General features: G+C 47.6%; 1 protein-coding gene across 4 annotated transcripts in view; it reads right to left on the bottom strand.

Annotated features, from left to right (window-relative positions):
* LPIN1 (lipin 1) overlaps positions 1-15,772 on the bottom strand; it is a 71,597-nt gene that overhangs the window by 32,592 nt on the left and 23,233 nt on the right. For 2 of the 4 annotated variants that reach the window (XM_068564489.1, XM_068564491.1), the window contains exons 5-12: positions 12,855-12,980; positions 10,575-10,682; positions 6,811-6,940; positions 5,287-5,602; positions 4,096-4,189; positions 3,242-3,432; positions 2,086-2,179; positions 1,263-1,332 (exon numbers count right to left, since the gene is read on the bottom strand). In XM_068564489.1, the coding sequence (XP_068420590.1) occupies positions 1,263-1,332; positions 2,086-2,179; positions 3,242-3,432; positions 4,096-4,189; positions 5,287-5,602; positions 6,811-6,940; positions 10,575-10,682; positions 12,855-12,980 (1,129 nt within the window). The remainder of the gene's footprint in view (positions 1-1,262; positions 1,333-2,085; positions 2,180-3,241; positions 3,433-4,095; positions 4,190-5,286; positions 5,603-6,810; positions 6,941-10,574; positions 10,683-12,854; positions 12,981-15,772) is intronic. The other 2 variants (XM_068564490.1, XM_068564492.1) reach the window with 1 other exon arrangement.

Genomic DNA, 15,772 nt, shown 5'->3' with positions numbered 1-15,772 from the left:
AAAAAAAAAACAAAAAGCTGATATGGTTCCTGATACCTCACTCATGACTCTCAAAATATCCAAGTGTGATACAAAACCCAGCAGCCACAAAAGAAAACGGTGAAAAATTCTACATATAAAGATGAATTCTATATTAGATAAACGCCAAAAACAGAATGCAAAAAATTACTGACAACCTGTAGAAAGACTGAGAACGCCTACCACAAAGACTCATTTCTTTAAGTTCAGGAGTCATTTCTTTTTCTGTGAACTTTATCACTAAATATCTAGTGCATTGTTCTTTCTTCTTTTGGATCTGTAAGAGCTGAGACACGTAACATAAAAGTCTGTCCTGGGCCATGGATGCGATGCAGAAGCTGCCGAGGACAAAACAAAAGCCACTCTGGAGAACGTGCCCTCAGCCAGTCCGCAAAGGATACTCACAGATAAAGCACCACCAAGGATGAGGTCACAATCCCAAAGCACGCACACACACAACCACAAAGGAGAGAGCAGGGGCTCAACGAAGTCGGATTAGACCTTCAGGAACCTCAGAGATGAGGGTTCCGACAGACCACAACATCCACGGCAGCACAAAGCGCTCGCTAAGCACATGAAGGAGGCAAGTGTGAGACGTGGCCTCTGCAGCAAAAAGAACGTAGCATCTGGTAGAAAGACCCAACGCCGGAAAACGGTCAATCCCAGGCGAGGCCCAGGGAACCGGCAGGGGGAGGATGCGGGCACAGCGGGGCCGCAGCGGGGCGTCTGCTCCTCGCCCTGCCTCTTCCCTGCAGCCGCTCACCTGCCCTCAGGTGCAGCTACGAGCTGCCCAGAGCCCGCACTTGCTCCTCCTCGGCCCATCGGCCCCGGACCTGCTTCCTGGCTGAGGGACGCCTGATGCTGACGGTGGCACCTGGCAGCTGGTACAGCACCTCCCTGCGCCCAACCCTGCTGCCTGCTCCCGCCCTTCACCCTTTCTCCCCTCGTCTCCCTCGGGCTCAGACGTCGGCCCGTCTGCTCTGCCTCCACCTGTGTCCCTGGCACGGCAGGTGCGGGGACAGGGGACTGGAGGGGGCCGGGCTCGGACTGGCACTGCCTTGATTGCGAGGAGGGGGGAAGGACAGTCAAGGTGCAACAGAGACCCTGACGTTTACACGCTTGGACTTCCAAACAGCACGGTGTAATTCATCTCGTGGTTTCTAAATTAAAAGCTAAGTTCCAACCCCCCAGATTCATCTCGCCATCATTTTCCGTGTCCCTTTCTTTCTCATGGTAAAGCTCACCTTTGGCAAAGGTTTCTGGAAGGCCTGCATCGCCAGGAGCAGAGGTGCTGCCGTCGTCCAGTTATAGTATCTGACACGAAACAACAAAAAGACGTCAGAAGACCAAGGCTCAGACTGAAAACCTCATGTCCTGAGAAGCGGTCATGGAAGGCTCTGGAACTCCAGCTGGGTCCTTAAAGAGCCCAAGACTGTGGCCAGCACCCCGGCCTGGCCCCCACATGCCCCGCCCTTGCAGGAATCCCTCCTCCATCCAAACCCACAGCGGCCACGGCCGTCTGGCAGGACACGCAGCATAGCGGGCCGACCAAGCGGCCAGCTGAGAGCAGCCCTTGCCCCGCAGCGCATCAAACACCAACGCGCTGGGGCGTTTCCCGCCACCTTTCAAGGAAACGGAAACTAGGACCCTCAGTTAACGCATAAACGTCCATGGCTTCCTCTTGGAGAGAGAAGTTTGCCAAGTCTGTAAAAACACGTGCACGCCCCTTGACCCTAGACAACGAAGCTTTCACGGGGTGTGTGCAGTCTATCGTGCGACACCCGTGCATCATATGGGCCGAGCCCCATGGGCCAGGGCTGTGACATCACACCTCCCATCATGAAATCTCATGCAGGTGAGTGTAGACCCCCCGGGATCCAGTTACGTCAACACTCTCGCTACATAGTGATGCAGCATTTTGCCAAGGGTGAAGAGACAGTAGTAGACTTTTAACAAAGACTTAATTTCATGTATTTCCAAGAGCTACCGTCCAGGTCTCTATAGTTGAGAAACTGAAGCTGAAGCATTATCACACGACGGCTGAAATGACTTTCGGGAGGAACTTACTTATTCCCGATCTTCACCACAAGATTGGGGTCGTCAATGAGGGCAGGGTTGTCCACAAACTGCTGATATGACACGGCTTGTTCCAAAAACGCATCTGTGAAAGCAAGCATAGGGAAAATAGAAGGAAAATTTGGTTCAAAACCCAGGCCTGTTTTTCACCCGCTCACGTTCACAGCTATTTTCTGAGAGTTTATACACTCCAACTGTGCAGACAATCCTATAAAATCTATTTGCAAAGGGGGCTTCACGTTAGTTTGGGGGCAGCGTCTGCACATAAATGGAGGGAGGTGGGGCGGTCGGAGGATGGGGGGGCAGGCTGACCCTTAGTCAGTGCACACGCGCTTCCGCGGCAGCAGGCGTGTGGGACTACGGTAAACACACGTGCCCGCAGAAGCAGAGGACCGGGGAGCAGGGCTCAAGGTCTGGCCACCTGGGTTTAAGTCACAGTCACTGGTGTGACCTTGGGCAAGTGACCAACCTGCCCAAACCTCAGTTCCCTCACGTGTAACGCGGGGATAGGAACCTTGCCTACGCCCTCGGTGGTCGTAAGGATGGACAAAATCACAAATGAAAGCGCAGTGACCTGCCTAAGGCAGGTTGGGGTGGGAAACACCCAGGGCCACCAGGTCCAGGAATCATCAGCTGGAATGGCTGACTGCATCGACTGGGGGTCTCAGGGCCACCTCACCACATAACTGGCATAAGATGCTGGGAAACCACTGTTATAAATAGGGTGGGTGCCCCCCTTCGGGTGCAGCCAGGATGTGTCCCAGCACTTGCTCAGACATCCCTCCCTCCTCCGGCACTCCTGCACACTTGCAACATACTGCGTTTTCCCCGTGTTGACGCTGCCGCCCTGGGACACCCCTGCAGGACAGGCACACGCTGTGCTCTGCGGACACACTTGACGACCCGTGACCCCAGTGGCTTTGCTGCCGCCTGGAGCCACGTGTGACCCACAGAACCCTGAGGTCAGCCAACCGCCAGGCAGCAACGTTCGGGGCCTGAGCAACAGTGGGTCACGCGTGCTCCACTAACCGGGCCAGAGAACATCGCCCGTGACCTGAACTCATTCTAGGAGCCCAGGCTTCGAGCCATTCCCACCGGTGGCCACCAGGGGGCGCTCTTGGCTTGAGGACCGGCTCCCCGACGGTACCTTTGGTGATCTCCCTGTTGTCGCTGAGGCCGCCGCACAGCGAGATGGCGATGGACGGCAGGTCCCTCAGGCTGTCTGAGGTGCTCTCCACGCCACTGTCAACGCCAGAGCTGCCCACGGACTGCGGGGACTGGTTGGCTGAACGGGTTCCGTTGTCATTGGCGTGTTTTGTGAGCCCAGGAGGGTCTCCGCTGGAAGCAGAAGAGTGGAACGGGCTGTGAGGTCTCACATGGATATCAAGGGGCTCTGGCAATCAGAGGAGCCAATGATTTCATCCCGGGACAGACTTTCATTCAGGCACCATGAGAAAGACAGACAAGCTCAATGAACGACCTCAGGAGGGAAGACGATCATTTTTGGCCTCTACGTCTCCCTGCACCCTCTCCCAAACACACTGAAACTGACGGAAGAGAAAGCACGCTGTCCTAAGAGGCCACAGTCCTCTGTTACACGCTCCGAGGATCTGGCCCTCCCTGCAAATCACAGGAGAACTGAAGACGGGCCCCCAATGGCCACGGGAGACTCTCCCCGGGGGAGGGACAGGGCCACACAGATGCCCGCTCTTTGCCACTGGTTCGGGGTGCAGGCCACTGACCGCTGCGATACCACCCTGGTGTCATCGGGGAGGTGGCCTCGTGCCTGCGTTCCCGCTCAGATGCCACCCCGGGGACACACCCACACGCTCACATCTACACAGAGAGTCCACTGCTTTTACTGGTTTCTTCCCACAGTAAAACATGAGCCTCCGGCAGCCTTTTCATACTCACTTGCTAATCAAATGTAAGGAAAAAGCGGACTCCTGGATTAATATTCAGATTACAGAAAATGATATGAAGAATAAAAAGAATTGTTACTTTTTGGGAAAATACAGGGCAGCGACTTCAGGATCCATGTCTGTGAGGTCATCCAAGTAGACGCCGTCGGCACCAAGGTGTCTGCTTCGTTTGTCTAAAACAGCAAAGGGGTCAAATCAGAGCACCGTTCTCCAGAAACCACCTCATGGACTTCTGAGTGTCTCCAGAAAGGGTACTTGAGCACAGTGTGCAGATGTGCCCAAACTGCAAGAAACCCAAGGAGCCACTGGCACGGCATCGCCGCCGAGGCTGACGGCCCAGGTTCGCATGTGGCTCCCACCCTCGCCAGCCGTGTGGCCTGGGCCGGTCGCCTAACTTCGCTGAGCCTCAGCTCCCCAGCTGGGAAGGACCTGAACAGTACTAAGCACTCAATATATTGACACGATTACCAATATTATTATTATTATTATTATTATTATTATTGGTATTAATGGTACTGGTTTTGTTGTTATTATTATTACTAAACAATAACGCTTTCATTAAGCACTTCCCCATCAAGATTCTGAAGCACGGTACCCTAAAGAGGGTACCATCGGCCCCTGGGCACCATGACTGCAGCCTTCCAGCTTACTTCTGCTGGAGAATTACGTCACTGGTTCATACAAACCTAGAACACCGCACAAAGCCACACGGCTAACAGACAGGCTTAATGTCATTACTCCAGACAGGCAACCAGGTGGGCATTCACTATATGTAAGGAGCCCCCACTACGTGCCAACCACTATTCTAAGTACCAAGGAAACAGGTGAACAGACCAAAAAGATTCTTGACCTTGTAGAGCACATATGTTCTAGTAGGGAAGTCAGGCAAAAAAATGATCATTTGAAACAGTGACACACAGCACGCAGAAATTAAAACAGGATAATGCACGAGAGAGAAACTAGGGGCAAGGGGAGCCGGGGCACAGATCAGCTTAGTCATCAACGTCTTGTGCAGTCCCAGCGTGTGCTGGACCCCAGCATCCCTGACCCGCACAGGGCGGGGCTCACCACACCATCCCCGAGGCCTCCTTCAGGTCAGATTTTCTACGACTAAATTCTGAGAACTCACATACTGAGCAAAAGGGTACAGACTGAACAGGAGAGATGTCCTGTTTCCACTTTGAAGCACCCCGAACTCTGGGAGGAAGAAGCTGTAGTTTGCCGAGCCCCAAGTTCGCAGGAGGGAGCTGGGAAGCGCCGGCATCCTCACCCTTTTTCCTAGAAGGCGAATCCGTCTTGCTGGCTGCCGGGGCAGCGCTGGCGGAGAGGGCTTTGGGCTCTTCGATCGCAGGCAACGGGGGCGCTGCGGCTCCTAAGGCCTCGACATCTTCTTCGTTCACGAACTGCGTCTCCGTCTGTGGCTTGTTCTGCTCCAACAGCGGCTGCACGGGAGACCCCCCAGCCAGTGTCGGTGACTGTTCACTAAGCGCGTCTGAAGATTCACTGGGGATGGCTTGAAAGTGCATCTTATCACAGATTTTTCTACTGTTCAGCGGGCTGGACTCTTTCATCTTGTGTGCAGATGACTAGATCATAGGGGCAGGGAGGGAGAGAGAAGGTCAGAGAGAAACTGAGTCACCAAAGAACACCTGGGCAGGTAAGGATCTCCAGAGCCATGCCCACACTTGGCAGGACACGGTGAAGCATCAGGAGTCACCTGGTGATTCCGTACCTGCCGAAAGGTCTGGAAACCAAGGACAGTACTTCCAAAGTGAATGAACTTTCACAGAAAACATCAACTGCCAAATAGCAGTGAGTGAGATTAGCAACGGAACGCAAACGTCCAGCAGGAAAATGGGAAGTGTATTCACACCACAGGGCGTTTGCAGTAATAACAAGTGAATTACGATTACACCCAACAACATGATGAATCTTGCAAAACTAATCTCTGCTGTTAGAGTCAAGACTGGGTTTATCCTGGGGGTTTGTGGGGGGGGGGGCGGTCAGTTGGAACAGTAACTGCAAAGGGTCGGAGGTTTTCCAAGTTCTGATTTAGTCCCACTTCCTGGTCTGGGTGCAAGTCACGTGGACACATTCACAGTGTGAAACTTTACTGATCTCGGCACTTAGGATCTGGGTATTTCTCTGAACGTGTGTTATATTTCAGTGAAGTCTACCCTCAAAACGTGAATGAACAAGGGCAGACTTGGTGGCTGGTTCACATGAGTGGGAAATTAGCATTTCTGACTCTATTTCTCCAAGGAGTTTCCAGTTACAGAAAAGATTTATCCAAACAGAAACCGAAATGCAATTTGTGGGCCAGAAAGTGGGGAGAGGGTATGCATCTCTGTATCCGATCCCACAGCTTCGGGCACAAATGAAAACAATGCAACAGTGGATCTGTGGCCGGAACTGTTTTGCCAGAAGTGATGGGTTTGCACTTTCGTGCCGTTTCTCCAGCAACAAATGACATGAATTTGTAAAGATGGCTGGCTGCATCAGCACTACCACTTGTGGGCAGAGAAATCAGCATTTTCCGTGAAAGCTAAATAACCTAAATAACCTAGAAAGGAAAGTAACCCACAGCTTTAGCCTCAACAGACCTAGTCTCCAAAGAGCTGCCCTTCTTGAGTCATAATAGGAATGCTTTCAATCTTCACTCACTCACTCATTCATTTATTCATTTATTCATATCACAAAGATTTACTGGGGATACAAGAGGCCGTAGCATCTTCCAAGGATCTTACGATATTATTATTTAAAAAAAAAAAAAAAAAGCCCCAAAGCCACTTACCTTTGCGGCTTGGGGCAATTCTCCCCAAAGCCAGAGCATTTCTAGATTATTCTTCTGCATTGTCCTGTCCGCAGACTTGCTGACCAATTCCGAATCACTTTTAGGTGTTGAAGGTCGGGAAACTGAAGGACTTAAGAAAATACAAATGCATGATTAAAGTGGGAAGGGAAACTTTTAAAATTGTTTTTGGCCCAGAATTCTATGGTTCGGGAGAGCCCAGAAAAATGCACCCAACCCGCCACTGCCTTATGTCCACAGCTTCATGACTACCCTTCTGTGGCCACCAGGGGTTGACAGAACACGTGCCAAGGGGGAAGGTGCTTCCAATTTGGGTAGCCCTGTCCCAACCTGCCGCCAAATTCCAAGCAAGTAAAGATGAGAAGAAGGAGCATTTAAAAGGGGAAGTTGGAAAAAAGAGAGATGAAACGGGAAAGGGAAGAAAAGTTGGTTGCCATCTTTCCCTGCCTCACCCTGACCTCAACGCTCCTGCAATGCCAATTTCCAAATCAAGCCCCTCAACTCGCAGACAGCTGCAGGAGGGTCCTGGCCATCTCGGACATGCACCCATTATATCCTATACTGAAAATATGTATAAATCTGCACCGGCTTTGAAAACAGGGAAACTGATCATGGGCCAACTTTACCACAAATGCCAGATGCCACCAATAACTCACTAACGTGGCAGGGACCTCCAAGCTGAGATTTTGCAAAATACTATATCTTCCAAGAATACTTCAAAGATTCCTATTTGCTAAGCTCTTCTTCCTGCAACAACACATCATGATGCTTAATTCTCAGACCAGCTTTTAAGTGGCTGTAACTTGGGTTTGCCTCTCTGCGTTTTCTACATTTTCACTCCTGAGCCCTGAGCCGTCACACCTCGGTCCAAGCACAGAAACCACCAACTTACCTACAGAGTTCTCACAGCCTTCTAAACAACATGTGGATGAGAAAAAAGACCCATTTAATTACCTCTGGTCTTCCATCTCCTGCACCATTTCCTCTAAGTAAGATGACAGTTTTAAATGATGTGAGAAAGAAAGCCCCTGCAATTTTCCTTTTGCACCTTCTCTCACAGCCCTCACACAGTCTCCCCTAAGTCACCTCTCATCCATGTGCTTGGTTTCATTCATCTGTTCAAGTTAGATGTCAGCTCCAAGGGAAGAGAACTTTCCTGCCAGGACAAGGAGAGCTCGTGGATGACACACAGCTCGTTTCAGACAAATAGGGACCCTGAATGGCTAAACTGCTCCTGGCTCTCTTTAGTCCAGCCATTCGGACAAACAGACTAAATGCTGCTTCTCTCTATCGTTTCACACGGAGGTGGACGTTGGCTGGCTCCCCCTCCCTGGGCGCCCGCTGCCCTCCATCCACGTCAACGGCACGTGGCAGCCCTCAGGCTCCGCTTGGCCAGTCTGCAGAGAGGAGGACCCTGAGACCGCATACCGAGGGCGTGTAAACGACGGGACACCTCTACACGCATGAGCGTGCATGTGCGCGCGCGCACACACACATACACACACACACACACTCGTGCCCATAAGGAAGGAGTCCCCTGAGGAGGAACGCTGGGCCCTCCAGACATCGGAGAGGTGAAGTGTTCATCACCTCCGACCTGTCTTGCTTCCTCTAGTTTCCTAAGTCTGCTTTTCTCCAAAGGGTCAATGCTTTAATGGCACCGAAGTGTCCAGAATTACACGTTCAGTATCAGTGACATGTGCAAATGGGGCGCTGTGGCCTCCAGCGAGGGGCCTTTGTGCCGACAACTGTGCCCTGGGTCATTCTTTCTCCAGAGGCATCACGGGGGAAATCCATCGTAACGGACTTCCTACCCTCATCGGCGCTGCACCCAAACCTCAAGTCATTTGTTTGAAAAGAATACAATTTATTTATATTTTGTTACAAATTCTTTGGAAAAATACATTGTCTTACCCACCGCACAAAATTAAGTCAAGCCCTTTAGACTGAGCCTGCTCTGGAGTCAGGTGTCGGCAAACGTTTTCTCTAAGACGCCAGGCAGCAAGAATTCCAGGCTTTGCGGGTTACGTGATCTTTGCAGCAACTACTCAATTCTGCCCTTGCGGTGCAAAGGCAGCCACAGACAATATATGGACAAACTGGCTGAGCCCCATAAAACTTTACAGAAACAGAGGGTGGGCCGGATTGGGGCCACGGGCTGTGGTTTACCAAACCCCACTCTAGAAGAATGCACACACTCAACGCGGTTCTCTATCACCCCGCTCAACTCCAGAATCCCTAACATTCTGACGCTGTGATAAAAGCTACAAGCCATACGGTTTCCACAGAGGCATTCAGGTGGGCAAATTCATATTCACAAAGGACCCAGCCCTGTGTGAGCCATAAGCTAGACGTGCCACCTCTCACATTCACTGTGCCACTACAATAAACGCTGGCCCCCAGGCCACACCAGCCTCTCAGAAGGATGCCACACCCAAATACATGAGCACGGTCTGCGCTGCTTGTTGAGAGAATTCAGACAGACAGAAGACGAATTAGGAAAAAGACTCCCAATGCTGAGTGTGATCGATGAGAAAGATGATTCCAGAATTTCTAATATGATTACCAAATATTAGACTTTTAAGATAAGGGTTGTTCAAAAAAGCAAGCTTCAAGGTCACTGATTGATTTTCATAACTAATGCATTTATTAGCCATAATAGTTTTCAGCATTTTCCCTGAAATCCCAATCAGGGACATCAGTTATAACTGCTCACAACTTAGTTGACCTCATTTTAAAATGGCCTTTCTTCTGCACAGTAACCTGTGAGTGAAGTACATCCTGAGACTGGGTTCTTCAATCAAAAAGAAAAACAGTTTCCCAGGTAGAAGTTAATCACAGCTTCTCTGTTCAGGTTTCTAAAGAAAACCCTGTAGGTCTACAAAGCAGGCAGGTCAAAGCGTGGGCAACGTTGAGGGAATGGAGGCAGGAACCTAAGGCCTCTGCCTCAGATGAAGACTCTAGCCTAGGAACCCAAACCTTCAAGTCCATCCTATGCTATTCTCCAAAATTCTATGCTACAAATGCTGTGGAAACATCTGATTATACTACACAGAAAGTCTATAAGCTATTTTTTTTTTAGGAATTTTTTTTTTTTGATGTGGACCATTTAAAAATCTTTATTGAATTTGTCACAATATTGCTTCTGTTTTATGTTTTGGTTTTCTGGCCGTGAAGCGTGTGGGATCTTAGCTCCCCAACCAGGGACTGAACCCACACCCCCTGCCTTGGAAGGTGAAGTCTTAACCACTGGACCGCCAGGGACGTCCCAGAAAGTCCATAAGCTATTTAGTGAGTTATAATAATAACTCTCCTTATGCTTAAGCAACGTCTTAAAAAAGTCTCGTAAACTTATTTGTTGAACAACCCCAGACACAAAACAGAGATCATATTCCCAATTTTCAATGCATTGTTCTATTTTTCAAAGCACTTCACAAAATTAGAAAGAATTATATGCTTGACCCTAATTTCCAGAGAGTTAAATTTAGTACTTAAAAAAAAAAAATCTAACCATCGACAAATGTTTAAAATGAAAGGAAAAGTAATAATCTATACGTATTTTCTTCATAAGTGATTCGGTTAGTTGGTAAAATAGATTGGTAAGAGTTAAATCTACATTTTCACTTCATAGAATCTACATGTATTTTCCACATAAGTAATTTGGTTAATGGCAACACATAGTTCTAAGAGTTAGATCAAAGTTTTTATTATCAAAGACATCCACGGCGGGAAGATAACCCATCTACCTTTCCGAAGCGTGGAAGTGGGAAGATTGTGGAGGGCAAGAGCTAGAAAGACCGCCCTCGGCCGCAACTGCCAGACGAGGGGGGCGCCTCCTGCAATCTATCAGGCTACTGGATGCCACGTGATCCACATTAAAGGAGAGAGAAATCACAGGTCAATTCAATTAAACAAAATTTCTTATCTATTATTTGACTACTCTCCACGATAACATCTTTAAGAAAGTGAAGGTACTTGGGCATCGAACAACAGCAGAGGATCACATGTTGAAATCACTAAGAAATCAACATGAATCTTCTGAACCACAAAAACAGGAAACTGCCAAGACACCCATTTCACTTTCTATTTCAACCATATGCCCATAAAAGCTCGCTTTTCTTGGGTCAGAATTTAGTGCCTAATCAAATGACTTACTCCAAAAGGCTTGATAATTTGGGCTGGTAACTGTCTCTTAAAAGAAAACACATAAACCCAAGTATGGACATGTATCTATTTATCCTAATTTGTAATTGCATTTAACAGTGGCCAGATCACTTAATCTGACACGGTCATTCTTCTGGATTCACAGAGCAAAACATGAAAGACAGAGAAACATATACAGGATTGTGTTTAAAACATTTGTTTTGAATGCTTAAAATTAATGTAGAGTGTTTGAACAGATTTTTCTACCTATTAGTGGTTTCTAAATATTCCACATCATTTTCTTCCTAAAAGTACTGTGTTTTTTCCCTCAGGGTTTAACTCCACAGACCTAGGGAGAGAATGTACGAGGTTCTAGAAGGGTCTTACACCTGCACTGTCCAATATGATAGCCATGGGCTGCATGTGGCTACTGAGCATTTGAAATGTGACTGGTCCAAACTGAGATGTTCTGCACATATGAGATACACGACTCAAAGGCTTATGAAAATGAGAACGTGAATCAGCTCAATAATGTTTTAAAAAACCGATTACCTGAAATGAAAATATTCTGGATATACCAGGTCACTGAAATAGATCATCAAAATTAATTTCATCAGTTTCTTTTCATTTTTTAAGGATGGTTACTAGAAAATTTTAAATCACATATGGAGCTAGCATTATGTTTCTACCGGACAGGGCTGGCCTGAGGACAGACAGACCCCCATGAGGGGACTCCACGGGCCCCCAGCCCCACCCTGGCTGACGAACTTGCACTGTCACGGTCCTGGCTAGAAACCAGGCACGTGACGCATCCATTTTTCTCCAACCTCAACTTCAGCGCACAGTGCTGACCATACCATCTCATTAATGAGATTACTCGGGTCACACTGGAACCGGGAGTGGTGTCTACGTGAGCCTGGCTTCAGGTGGGAAGCCCTGCAGCACGTGCCAGGGCTTGGGGGCTCCGACACCTCCCCTTTAGACCAGAAGCAAACCTAACACGTTAGGAGCACGAGTAACCAAAGGATGTCACTGTCACTTAGATCAGTGCTTCCCAACCTCTCTTCCATTCTCGCCACACCTCCGGGACCTTTTCTTTCCCAATAGCCCTCCCTCCACCATGCAACTGTAATGCCATGGATATACTATGTATCTGCTTATGTACTGTGGCCCTTTGGAGGCCACATACTATTATAATATCTAAGACTTTTTGCCACCCCAGAACCAAGTTTTGTCCCGACAGGGGTGATATTATCCCTGCTGAGAAGGCACACTTCAGTTCTGTCCCCTCCCCAGTCCTGAAAACTGCTCAGAAGGGCTCACATATCCTCACAGGTTTCGCAGCCTTAAAGACTTTAGAGTCTTCCCCGCACACGGAGCAGCTCTGGTTCTCCAAGTTGATACAGGAAGTCTAGGGCCCCTTGAGAGTTCATTTCAGGGAAATCAATATTCGTAAACGCAGCAAGGGAAGAAGGCATCATTCTCGCAGCCCCGAATGACCGCAGGGGCCCCCGAAGCAACCTCTCTGCTCTTGAATCCCACTTCAGGACTCAGGTTCCAGAAAGGCTCTGTCACCTGTCTGCTCCTGTTGACAATTAGCTTTACGTAACTTAACAAGTGGTTGGCCTTTCAGTGTCTCCTGGGGAAGCTAAGAGCCATATCTGTAGTTCCATTTTGCTATTAGATAGAAGTTTATGATCTGCACATGCTCTGGTTTTAATCCTGATCTGTACCTCCTACTCTAAACTCTGTTTTTTCCAGTCCTAATTCGTTTCATTTTTTACTTAGAGTTCACTGTTTTATTAAACATGTTTCCTGTAACTGACTTGGAATCCTCTGGACCAGGACAGGTGAACACACACGTACACACACCAGCCACTCACCTGGTGCTAGGTGACCACTCTCTGTCGGAATTCGGGTAAGATGCTGACTGAGGGTAAGTCATGACTGGGGAAAGGTTTTCCTTAGGGATATCTCCTTGGAATGGAGGTATATCATTAGAAAGAGTTCTGCAGACCAAAAAAAAATCAAAGTCAAAGAATTGTTAGTGATAAGATTCATAATAAAGGCAAGTTTCCATTTTTTCCTTGATTATCGCTAATACTTCATAGATTAACATGATCTCCTTTTAAACCACCCTGGCGGGACTTCCCTGGTGGCACAGTGGTTAAGAATCCGCCTGCCAATGCAGGGGACACGGGTTCGAGCCCTGGTCCGGGGAGATCCCGCATGCCGCAGAGCAACTAAGCCCACGCGCCACAACTACTGAGGCTGCGCTCTAGAGCCCGCAAGCCATAACTACTGAGCCCACGTGCTGCAACTACTGAAGCCCACACACCTAGAGCCCGTGCTCTGCAAAAAGAAAAGCCACCACCATGAGAAGCCCATGCACCACAACGAAGAGTAGCCCCCGCTCGCCACAACTAGGGAAAGCCTGCACGTAGCAATGAAGACCCAATGCAGCCAAAAATAAATAAATAAATAAATAAATAAATAAAATTTTAAAAAATGAAATAAATAAACTACCCAGGCACATTCCAGGCACATTCCAGGAATGTGGACAGGAAAAAAGTGACTCAGAGAAATGTTTTGTGTGCTCATGCTTTGGCTGAATTATAAATGTAAAGTGATTTTATTCAAGAATTGGGACCTAGACATGGGCTCGATGACCACACTGCTTGTTACTTACACTGTAGGGCCTACGGAGTTGTCTTTCACATTTCATGTCGCAAAAGCCTGAGAGGTAGATTGGGCCCAAAACCGTACCCAGAGGGTTAATAAAATTCTTGCCATGCACAAGTGAGCTACCAAATCCCTGTATGGCCGTACACAGATAATGTTTCGTCTAGCAGAATAAATAAATGTCACAACCAATTGTAGTCTTTTTTTTTTTTTTAAAGTGTGAACTTTTGCTCTCTTGCATTCTTTTTTTTTTTTTTTTTTTTTTTATTTATGGCTGTGTTGGGTCTTCGTTTCTGTGCGAGGGCTTTCTCTAGTTGTGGCAAGCGGGGGCCACTCTTCATTGCGGTGCGCGGGCCTCTATCGTGGCCTCTCTTGTTGCAGAGCACAGGCTCCAGACGCACAGGCTCCAGACGCACAGGCTCAGTAGTTGTGGCTCATGGGCCCAGTTGCTCCGCGGCATGTGGGATCTATCCCAGACCAGGGCTCGAACCCATGTCCCCTGCATTGGCAGGCAGATTCTCAACCACTGCGCCACCAGGGAAGCCCCCAGTCGTAGTCTTATAAGTATGAAATGGCGCAAATCTACCTCGTTTCAGGTATAGCATGCTCAGCGAAATAGCATTCACTATTTCACTCACGCAGAGGCCACTGGTCTCTATTTTTGGATGTTATCTGAAATACCTAACACTAAGTTCTGGAACTAAGAGCCACGCAGGGAAGGCGACTGTAATAAACCCAACCACCCAGCTTCTAAGCCCACAGCAGATCAGAGGCCACAGTTAGGAAAATCGACGTTGCCAATGTGCCTTTATTTTTAGCCAGGAAAAAAAAAAAAAAATTCTATTCTAAATAACAAAGCAGGAGGTTAATCCTGATGTTCCTTCTCCCTTTTTTTTTAATTGAAGTATAGTTAATTTACAAGGTTATGTTAGTTTCACGTGTACAGCAAAATGATTCAGTTATCCATCCTTCTCCCTTCTTTTGTGTTAACAAGACACAAAAACAATGATCAAAAATTACACTGAATTACATAAAAATATGAAACATCAAATATTCTTTACAAATGTTTTGGCTTTTTAAAATGGCATTTTTCACCAAAATAGTAATACCCAGAAACAGCATTCCGCCACACTATTAAAAGCAAAGAAAAATAACAGGTGTCCATTCAACTTTGGGCCTCATCAAAATTGAAAAGTTTGCTTGTGGAGAAACCAGTCATGTTCTACATTCACCTGCGGCCCTAACAGATCGGCCTCCAGCTATCCATCAGCCCAGCTGCCGGGCTCATAGGTGGTGCTCAAATAGGAATAAGCGGGTTCTGAAACAACGGTTTCGTGCATGAAGCATTCATTTGCTGAGCTCCTGTTTCTTGGTTCTGATCTGGAAAGCTGGAGTTATCACCAAGGATGTTACCAATCGTCTCTCTGTCACAAGCTACATCCCATCTTTATGCTGCTTTAGAATCGGGCCTGCAGGATTCCAAAATTCAGTCTCAAATGCATTAACAGAAGAGTAAGAAATTCTGGGGGAAAAAAAGTTTATAAGAATAATCCTACTACAATCCCACTGTTGGGCCAATATATGGAGAAAACCACAATTCGAAAAGATACCTGTACCCCAGTGTTCACATCAGCACTATTCACAACAGCCAAGACATGGAAGCAACCTAAATGTCCATCAGCAGATGAATGGATAAAGAAGATGTGGTGTATATATACATAATGGAACACTACTTAGCCATCAAAAAGAATGAAACAATGCCATTTGCAGCAACATGAATGGACCTAGAGATCATCATACTAAGAGAAGTAAGCTAGAAAGAGAAAGACAAATATCGTACCATATCACTTATATGTGGAATCGAAAAAAAAAAAAAGATACAAATGAACAAAACAGAAATAGACCCACAGACACAGAAAACAAACGTATGGTTACCAAAGGGGAAAGGGGGGAGGGATAAATTAGCAGTTTGGGATTAACAGATACACACTGCTATATACAAAATAGATAAACCACAAGGACCTACTGTAGAGCACAGGGAACTCTATTCAATATTCTGTAATAACTTATAAGGGAAAAGAATCTGAAAAAGAACAGATATATATACGTATATATTAAA

This window comes from Eschrichtius robustus, chromosome 15 (assembly GCF_028021215.1).
Source record: "Eschrichtius robustus isolate mEscRob2 chromosome 15, mEscRob2.pri, whole genome shotgun sequence".
Lineage (NCBI taxonomy): Eukaryota > Metazoa > Chordata > Mammalia > Artiodactyla > Eschrichtiidae > Eschrichtius > Eschrichtius robustus.
Note: the sequence above shows the minus strand (reverse complement) of the source record. Positions and strands in the feature narration are given on the sequence as shown.